This window comes from Spea bombifrons, chromosome 12 (assembly GCF_027358695.1).
Source record: "Spea bombifrons isolate aSpeBom1 chromosome 12, aSpeBom1.2.pri, whole genome shotgun sequence".
NCBI classification, from domain to species: domain Eukaryota; kingdom Metazoa; phylum Chordata; class Amphibia; order Anura; family Pelobatidae; genus Spea; species Spea bombifrons.
Window position 1 is genome coordinate 30,438,679 of NC_071098.1, and position 10,513 is coordinate 30,449,191.

Sequence of the window (10,513 nt, forward strand, 5' to 3'; positions counted from 1 at the left end):
TCTTTTATATACTCTGTTTATTATGAGAGGGTTTTAATGGCACATGGGCTATAGATTCGCTTATAGACATTTCGCAGAGTAGGCAAAGTCGTTCATGAAGGAAGCAGAATCCCGTTCTATTCTGATTGGCAACCTCTTTTCCGTCGGGTGAACAGCAACTTTTTGAAGAATGGAAATGAATCCGAGTACAATAAATATAAACATTGGGTTTGTTTTTCCTTACACTAAGAAACATGTTCCTCTACTTGAGAAACGTTAGATGTAGATGTATTATTATTTATTTATTTTTAATCAGGTTAGTAAAAGAATGTGAGTCTATTGTGTTTATTTATGATGGAACCTACATCTTATTTGGTGCTATGACCTGCAAAATATTCTATCTTTCAGGACCCTTTTATTCGCATAATGAAAGGCGTTGAGTTTTAGAGAGCAGAATACAAAAGGAGCTTATGTGTTCCATACGCACACAGCAGAAAGTGTTGGGAGCTTGATGTTTAGAGATATAATTCCTTTTTGGTGAGTGGACGGTACGGAGGCACATAGGGAGAGAAGCATCTTGTGTTGAATAGAGCTAACGTAATAGAGTATGACCTATGGTGGGCTATAACCTATCTTCTGCAGTGCACGGGGAAGGAAGGTGCTCTGATGGCAGCAGCTTCCTTTATTGGAGCGTATATGGCTCTAGTCAACTTCTTCAATAGTTGGTCCAGAAGAGCCACCAGCACCACTGCCGCCCGCTCCAGGGAAGCCCCCAGGCATCCCTCCCGGCATCCCTCCCGGCATCCCTGCCCCTCCTGCCCCTCCTGCCCCCTGGTACAGCTTGGTAATGATGGGATTGCACAAGTTCTGCAGCTCCTTCTGTTGGTGTTCATATTCCTCCTTTTCGGCCATCTAATGAGACAAAAAAAAAAGACACAAGGAGATTAGTAAATGGGCAATGAAGACATGGGGAAGATGCAAAAGGTTTTAGATCCGGGATGAACTGCATCAATAGATTTAATGAGGATTAGAAAAAGAACCCTGTTGACAGTATTTATTAAAACATTTTTGAGATGTTTTAACAACAGGAAATTCAAGACTTGGTCATCGCACTTGTTGTAGGCAAGACTTCCTTCTCAGACGGAACAGTTTAAATAACAATGAGGAAAGCAACAATGGATGCAACAGTGGATTCCATTACCTGGTTCCTATCGAGCCACGCTATGACCTCATTGCACTTGTCTAAGATCTTCTGTTTATCCTCTGGGCTGATCTTGTCCTTCAACTTCTCATCCTCAACCGTGCTCTTCATATTAAAAGCCAACGATTCAAGGGAGTTCTTGGCCGTGATCTTCTCCCTCTGAGACTCATCCTCCGCCTTGTATCTGTCGGCCTCTTGTACCATGCGCTCAATGTCTTCCTTGCTCAGACGGCCTTTGAGAAGAAGAAAAAAAGAAATGAGTGTGGAGCAAGTTCCGGGTGGAAATGTCATACATTTACACTATGGTTCTTATTTACAGTAGCATCGTTTGTGGGTTGGGTGGAACGTTTTTTAGGTCTAATTGGCCTCCACTAGACCACCGAGGACATCTACCCTAAGACAAGGGAAGGGAATTAACAGTACTTACATATGCCGCTTGTTACTAAACAGTTATTAACCTGCTACAGGAATAAATAAACAAAAATACATCTCTTCCTCATTAAAGTTGTAACCAGGAAGTTTAAGGAAGACTTAAGTAAGCAGTAGCCAATTATAGCTGACCTCATATTTATACACTTTAATAAGGAAATAAGATGTAGTGTAACGCGCCTCAATTAATTTGAAAGTCAAAGAATTCCTATCTTTCTAAAGTCTCCTGGAATGGTCACGTTTGGTGGATGTACGCCGCCTTCTTCAGCCTTATGACTATGTGAAAGTCGGTTCCTGCACTCACCCTTGTCATTGGTAATAGTGATCTTGTTTTCCTTTCCGGTGCTTTTGTCCACCGCAGACACGTTCATGATTCCGTTGGCATCGATGTCGAAGGTCACCTCGATCTGGGGGACGCCACGAGGAGCCGGTGGGATGCCCGTCAGCTCAAATTTGCCAAGTAGATTATTGTCCTTAGTCATGGCTCTTTCACCCTCAAATACCTACGAGCAAATCCAAAAGTTCTATCGTATTATTGAGAATGTTAAAAAGGCTCAGTAAATAATCTGTCCGTGCAAAGTGTCCTCCTGTACCTGGATAAGGACTCCCGGTTGATTGTCGGAGTACGTGGTGAAGGTCTGAGTCTGCTTGGTGGGGATGGTGGTGTTGCGTTTGATGAGAACAGTCATGACGCCTCCAGCCGTCTCTATGCCTAATGACAGTGGGGTCACGTCAAGCAGTAGAAGGTCCTGAACATTTTCAGATTTATCTCCGGACAAGATTGCGGCCTGAACAGCTGGAAGAAAGGAGGTTCTAATTTAAGTTTGAGGTTTTGGGTACATTTACCCACAGTAATGCTCCCAAGGAGTGATTTTTTTTAAGATGGGTGGCACTAGGCCCAAATATCCCATATGTTCTCTTCCTATGCAGTGCGTATATTGAATACGTGATGGAAACCTTTACATTTATCAATGTCAAAAAGAAAGGCAAATCCCAGATTACCAACATTCTCAGCATTTAACCATCTACCAAACTGAACCTTGAGGTTATGAGCAAGCATTCTGAATGGTGGTAGAACGCAAGTAAAAAAACTCCAATTAATTTATCCCCACACTAACCTTCAGTCGCACCACCAAAATACTAGGCCTACTGGGTCAATTTTGCTATCTGTTTTATGTCCACTGACCTGCCCCATAGGCCACAGCCTCATCAGGATTAATACTTTTGTTTAGTTCTCTCCCATTGAAAAAGTCCTGGAGGAGCTTCTGGATCTTGGGAATACGTGTGGATCCACCAACCAGAACAATATCGTGGACCTGTGCCTTATCCAGCTTGGCGTCCCGTAGGGCTTTCTCGACCGGCTCCAGAGTTCCACGGAAGAGATCCGCATTAAGCTCCTCGAAGCGCGCTCTAGTTAACGAAGTATAGAAGTCAATGCCCTCATAGAGGGAGTCAATTTCAATGCTGGCCTGCGTGCTGGAGGACAAGGTACGTTTAGCCCGTTCACATGCCGTACGTAGCCGTCGGATGGCACGTTTGTTCTCTGTGATGTCTTTTTTGTGCTTGCGCTTGAACTCTCCGACAAAATGGTTGACCATGCGATTGTCAAAGTCCTCTCCACCAAGGTGGGTGTCACCAGCTGTGGATTTCACTTCAAATATGCCATCTTCAATAGTAAGAATAGACACATCAAAGGTTCCTCCACCAAGATCAAAAATTAAGACGTTCCTCTCACTACCCACCTAGACGAGTTGCATGGAAACAAAGAAGTAAGAGCAATACGTCATCTGTCACCAAAGGTTACATACGTTTATGTTCAACACTATTTTCTTCGCAGACATATACCATAATTCTCTACTTGACTCTTGCACTTACCTTCTTGTCCAACCCATATGCTATGGCGGCCGCAGTCGGTTCATTAATGATACGCAAGACATTAAGTCCTGATATAGTGCCGGCATCTTTAGTAGCCTGTCTCTGAGAATCATTGAAGTATGCGGGTACCGTGATCACTGCGTTATTGATCGGCTAAAACGACAGGAGAAGAAGAAAAACAATTTACTTAATGCTCCTGTAGCATTAAAGGTTCAATTAACCTATCTGATTACCTCTCCCATCTCACCTTTCCTAAGTAAGCTTCGGAGATCTCCTTCATCTTGGTGAGGACCATGGATGATATTTCTTCTGGATAGAATGTCTTAGTCTCTCCTTTGTAGTCAACCTGAACCTTGGGCCTCCCGCCATCATTAATGACGGTGAAAGGCCAGTGCTTCATGTCTGCCTGCACAACGTGGTCATCGAATCGTCGACCAATCAGACGCTTAGCATCTGCAGTAAGAAAATATTAGGTTATGCAATGCATCTCAAGTCTCAAAAGAGGGGTATCTTCAAAAACAAGGTACGTTTAGCTCGTTCACATGCTGTATTGTGCATTAAAGGGATTTTATGACTTCTGTAACTCAACTTGGGGAAAACTTGAAGGGCAAGTTGGATGTTAGTTTCGTCCCTCAAAATGGAGCTAATTCTCTCCACGTTTCACAGCATTTACTGCAGCATTTGTAATCTTTAACGTTGGTAGCATCCACTATTTGAGCTTAAGTTGGGTCCAGGAGAATTTAAGTATATAATTATTGGGTTTTACTTGAAAATGCAAACATATCTGACCAGTTTGAGGTCTAGTCAATAAGTTCCATGGTTTATGAAGAAAACACCTCTTGGACAGGGTTCATTCTCACCAAAAACTGTGTTGGTCGGATTCATGGCCACCTGGTTCTTCGCAGCATCGCCGATGAGTCTCTCGGTGTCGGTGAAGGCCACATAGCTGGGTGTTGTGCGGTTTCCTTGGTCATTAGCAATTATCTCTACCTTGCCGTGCTGGAAGACACCCACGCATGAGTATGTGGTGCCCAGGTCAATGCCAACTGCTGGACCCTTGGACATTTTGCCTGTTGGGGTACAATATCCGAAACACAATCTCATTTTATCTGTTTTCATACCATTTAGATGCGTTTCTGAGTAAATTTTTGCAAGCCGTGGGTGGAAGGGCTGGACAAGTGACCTGGTCGACTTGCTGGGTAGTTTCAAGATGGAAACTTGTTGGTATTTTTTTAATTAATAAATTAAAATCTACCTGGTTTAACCCAGAAGGCAACTAAATAATTCCCAAAGCAGACAATCTGCGTCGAGAAGGGTTTCCATTTTCCTCCACAAGGTTTGAGACTCAACTCAATTTTAATTCAGTTTTGTTTTTATTTTTTTCAGGGTTTTTTTTTCTTGGTAAGGAACTACAAATTAGAATGTATTGCTAAATCTTAACATGACGGCACGTATCTGTATAAAAAGAACAAAGGCAACTCAACCCGTGACGTAAGTCTTAGAGAAATAATACCTGCAGAATAACACATTTGGAAAATTCTGTCGTAATGAAAATATTTTTATGTCCAAGTCATGGGTTCATACGTGGTCACGTTCCGACTGACTCGACGTCAACTTTGTAATGTTACAAACTCCACAGCCAATCCCTCCCCCCCCAAAAAAATAGACCAATGAAATGTCTCCGTTGAAACTTTTTGGGACATCGTCACGCTGCTTTATTCATGTGACTTATTGCAAATACTGCCTGATACAATATTGTTTCACAGATCTCCTGTTCTGGATCTTTCTCCTGGTAGAACAAACACTAATCTGGCAGGGGAGGCAATAAAAAAAGAGAACCTGCTGGGGTATTTGGCCCGAGGGGGCAGTTTACATCTGGCTGAGTTCCACGTCATGAGGAGTAGGACAGAGCGAGCTCCGACGTTCTAGAAAGAGCGATTGTTTGGCTGTTATTCAAAGGGTAGGGCTGGGAGCGGGGCCGATCTGATGGGAGAGGAGGTGCAGGAAGGACGGTAAGTTTCGTAACTGCAAAGGCTCTCAGCCGTGTTACGTTTTGAGGGGAAAAAAACTAAATTTACAAGTATTATGGTGACAGCTACAGGCAGAATTAAAAAGTTTCGGCCCCAGAGTCCATTTGTCCTCGGGCAACCTCACTCGTACGTTTTGTGATATAGTCTTATATAAATATACTGAAGGGATAGTAAAAGGCTTAGAAGATTAGCCACTAGACAAATATTTGAGTCCAAAAATCACTTTTTTGTCTGTAATACTTTCCTTTCTCATGTAATAAGAATTTGCCCTTCTGGATGAAAAAGCCACCCACATTATTCAGTATGCATGATCTTGTAAGCTTTTTTTTGGTATTGTAGTAAGTTGCGTAGAGCCCTATTTTTTTCGGGGGTCTCATGAACTGGCTGGGGTGGTCTAAAGTCCAGAGTTGGGTTTGAAAGTCAGAGAAACCTCATCACAAGCCGTTCAGGACCTTCCAGCAAATAAATGGTCCTACAGAGCCATGAACAGCTGTAGGACAGGTTGGGGGGCATCACCAACGACGTAAGGGTAAACCTTACAACCTGCGGGTGGGCTTCAGACATGTTAAGGACTTTATTGACCGGCTCGGGGGATACCGGCCACCACAGTTATGGTGGTCCTGTCCTGGTGAGTCTTTAAAGCGGGAAGAACGGGCAGGCTGGATGGGCCAAATGAGTCTGATCTGCGCATGCCCATGTCTCTACTCAACAATCAGGTGGGTCCACTAAGAAGACTTGCAACCCGGTGGGAAAGATTAACCCTCTGCGGACCCACTTGCGATTTGTGTTATAATGTATGCAGTTAATACAGCCGTTCCCTGCCTATGCCAGTGCCGGCTTGTCGACTCCGTTCCCTCTAACCAAATGGGTTAAGCATCCACCCCCCTTCGACTCTCGCCCACAAAGTTCTAGAAGGTGTCACATTAACCACTCGTCTGCCAGCGCCCCACAGTCATTTCAAAATTTTCCAGATGCCAAGATGCACCCCCCCAAAACAGGGCATTGCTGATGATGTCATAACTTAAAATAAACAGGAAATCTCTCGATTGGCAATTAAGCTTACGTGTTATTATTGTTAACTACTCGAATAGCCTCATATCAACCCGAAACCCGTGTCTAATCCTCATAGCTGCAAGTTATTAAAAAAAAGGGCATTTATTCAAGCAGCAATAAAAATGATTGCGTCCGTCAAGGAGTTATGGTTTTTGACGCACACAATAAAAGGTTACCTCGTAAAATATTACAGAACCATTCGGCAGGTCTTAACCCTTCCAGTGCCAGAGTACGGGGAGGACGATGCAATAGTTAAAACAAAAAGCGGAACCCCATACATCGACTTCTCAACCTTTTTACAACCAAGTTGCATATTATTCTATATTCTGTTGATGCTTAAAGAAAATAAAATGTAGTAATAATAATATTAATAATCATATTAATAATAATAATCATCATATTAAGAATAATAATAATAATCACATTAATAATAATCATATTAATAATAATCATCATATTAATAATAATAATAATCATCATATTAAGAATAATAATAATAATCACATTAATAATAATCATTTTAATAATAATCATCATATTAATAATAATAATCATAATCATATTAATAATAATCATATTAATAATAATAATCATATTGGTATTAATAATCATTTTAATAATAATCATCATATTAATAACTTCTAACCAAGTAGCCCTTGTCTTAACATTTTAATCGAGAAATGTCAAGGAGCAAATAGCATTAACTTCTCAAATGTGAAAGATATTTATCCCCGTCCCGAACAAAAGCAAGCACAACAGGTTAAACGCCGCCGTCTCTGTTATTTTGGAAGGGCGCATGCACGGTTACTAAGTATTCTCGCCAGATTCTCTGCAGGTCTCTGTCTTTCTCACCTGTGTGAGCTGCCTCAGAGTACGCTCTCTCTCTCTTTTCTGGATTCTCTCTCTATCCCTCAACCCCCTCTGACTCTCTAAATACGCTCGCTCTCTCTCATAGCCCTGCACAGCCGTGACGCTCTCAGAACGTTCTGGACTTCCCTGCGTTTCTCCCAACCCTCCCCTTTCTCCCCCCCTAAACGGTTGGCAGCTACGCAGGCACAGAGAGACAGAGATAGAGGGAGGGAAGGGGAGGCCGAGAGACGGCGGGGTAGAGAGAAGTAAGGCCTGAGGGAGATGTTTTAACCCTCTGGATCTTGATAGAAACACAAACGACCTGGTGCGCCAACGACTATAGTCTAAAAACATCAGCAGTCTCACTACGGTTGGGACTCTCATGCCCGATCCATTCAGTACTCAGCTGGATACAATGTATCATGTAGTAACAAAAATGCTTGCGTGTCGTCGGAGGACGCCCATCGATGTCCAGCGACGTTGGCTCGGGAACGTTGAGGAACGTTGTCCTCTGCCCGGCTCTATGGGGAAGTAACCGCGTCAGTAATAGCGACATAGAATTTGGACGCCCACCTCGTGTTCAACTGTCCTGAAAAGGGGGTTACTTAACACAGGGTTAGTGGATTGTTTAAAGCAATGGTTCTAAATGTCGTCCTCAAGGCACGCCAATGGTCCAGGTATTCTAAATCGCCCTATTGGAACAGAATGGGGCAATTACTAAATCTTACCCCGTGTTTTGAGGGCTGGGTCAGAAGCCGCTGGTATAAAGTAAAGTTCACCAGGCCATGAACAGCTCCGATTGTCTTTACATTAGAACCTGCTTTTTGTCTTGTCCCAATGGAGCAGCGTAGCTGTCACTCTGCGCCATCTACATGTTTTGCCTAGAGGTGAATGAATGAAAACTACAGAATGAATTGGCCCAGTCATTCATTCGTAAATGCGGCGGGTTTATTGTTAACTGGTTTGCTGCTGTAGTTTCCTTTGAATCTCCCAAACTGAATGAATGAGTGAAACAAACGGTTAATGTAAGAGCATGTAGAGAGCATGTAGAAGTAGCGGTCCGTTATCTTATAGGCGTTGCGTGTATGATCGCTTTACTCTGTCCGGCTTCAGCTGCTCCGTGTATCATGTTTACAGCGTCTCTTCGATGCCCTTGATGGAGGGTTTTCTTAAGGGGGGAAACTACTCCTTCGACCCAGTTGGCCACTTAATCCATGCAGGGGGGCCGCCGTCAAGAAGGAAATCATTGCCCTGTCCCTTTCTGGGGAAGGTGGTCCCAGTATTACCCCCCCTAGTCTGTATTTTAGCCAGCAGATAGGTAAGAACATCAGTTAGTTCCACACTCAATCCTTTTGGTGAGGAGGGATTGATTTTTTTTTTTATTCTTAAAAATGATTTTTATTCTTAGAAAAGGCAACCGCCAGATTTAGAGTCCGAAGGTGGCATTGGGCCATTTCTTAGCAATAATCCACATTTTAACTCCAGTTTACATGCTTTAGAGGACGTTTGTCACTAAAAACAAGGGTCTTGGTTTGGATCTTCAACTATGCAATAAAGGTCTCTTCTTAAGGTCCACGCCGGGGGTTTTCTTAGCTCCCTTTGCCCAGGTATGGGCGCTGGTAAGAGTAGTAGGCCGAGGGGGCCATAGGCGGCCGTGTCACCACTGGGACGTATCGCATGTCAACCGGCAACCTGGTACAGCTAGATCGCGAGAATCAGCTGATACGATGTATCTCGATCTTGGATTTACATGGTCAGAGTCGGCTCCAAGTACGATGCGGAGTTTAATTTAGGAGGCTGACGGTATCGGAAGGATCCTGTACTTTACATGTAGCTAAATGTCAAAGTTCAGAAGGAAACGTCTTGAGGACCGCATGAGGGATTCCTTAATCCTATGATCTGAGTGTCTGTTGTAACTCCAATACATCTGCACTTAGTTACGGTCTCTTTTCTGGATCGCATTGCTTCTCTTGGCCAATAATTAACCTTGAGTTACTGTCACACAGATGCCGAGTCGCAAAAGGCGAGTTCAAGTTCCGACATAACAATATCAACATACGCCATGATAAAGGCCCCAATCCAATGCCTTGTAGTCGGTATTAAATGACATAGTATAAAGGGGTCACCAGAACCCCCTGACAAAGGAGCGAGGGCTGGCTCTCACCTCATTTTTTTTACTTGCTAAAAGTCAGATTTGAGTATTGATCAGCCAGAGTTGCCTTTGGTTCCAGAGATCAGGACCAGGGTTGGGATTGCCTGCTTTTGGGACTATCCCAATTATAAAAGGGCAGATGGCAACTATGCCTTACCATGAAAAGCGAACAAAGGGAAAGAAACTTAAATGAATTCAGAATTTCTATGAGGCCCAAAGCTGGAAGAAAACCTTGAGATATTCATATTTCACACACCATTTTTAAACGGGAACCCAAACCTACTGCCCATTTTTTTTCCTCCCCTGATGTTTTTAGGGCCTGAATTATCTGGTCTTTCCTGCAGTTCTCTCCCTTCTGCTTCCCCCATCCTTACAAAGACTCCCTGAAGCAATCAACAACAATCAGCAACTTAACAGAAGGGGGATAACTTAATATCCAGCTAATTCCCCTCCCCATTAAGATAACTTCCCCGCAGTACACACGTAGGGCATGGAACTGAACTGTCTTTTTATTAAATAAATATAATTTGCCTAATTCTTAAGATATACAGAAAGAAAACCACCAGCAACCACGGAGAGCAACGTACATACAAGTTATTTATTTATTATTATTATTTTTTAATGAAATTAAACATAGCATACATACTTCCAAATTTTCACGAGAACGTTGACAATGAAATAAAAATGGTTCTTGTACGCGAGAACCGCAGCATTAGCCTGTGGCTGTACTGGTCCATATCCACCAGCTGCGGCTGCGTCACATTATAGCGGAGAGAGATTCACAGCATCCCCGATGTTCCTCTTCAATAACCAAACTCCATTGAGGTTGGAGTCGTCTGCAAAGCATCGCCAAAACAGGCCCCCTGAGATCTCCTGATATTGTAAGGGGGGATGCGGAGCGCCACAACATCTGGATGCCTGCTTCCTCTTGTCCTCATTCCATCC

At 43.2% G+C, this 10,513-nt stretch overlaps 1 protein-coding gene across 1 annotated transcript; it reads right to left on the bottom strand.

Moving 5' to 3' along the window:
* LOC128470176 (heat shock cognate 71 kDa protein-like) lies at positions 1-7,552 on the bottom strand. The gene is made up of 9 exons (XM_053452018.1): positions 7,420-7,552; positions 4,345-4,554; positions 3,732-3,937; positions 3,485-3,637; positions 2,796-3,351; positions 2,203-2,405; positions 1,914-2,112; positions 1,181-1,413; positions 1-891 (listed from the first exon to the last, which is right to left on the bottom strand). The coding sequence occupies exons 2-9, from the start codon at positions 4,547-4,549 to the stop codon at positions 682-684; spliced, it is 1,965 nt and encodes a 654-aa protein (XP_053307993.1). The 5' UTR covers positions 4,550-4,554; positions 7,420-7,552; the 3' UTR covers positions 1-681.
* Positions 7,553-10,513: the final 2,961 nt, after the last annotated feature.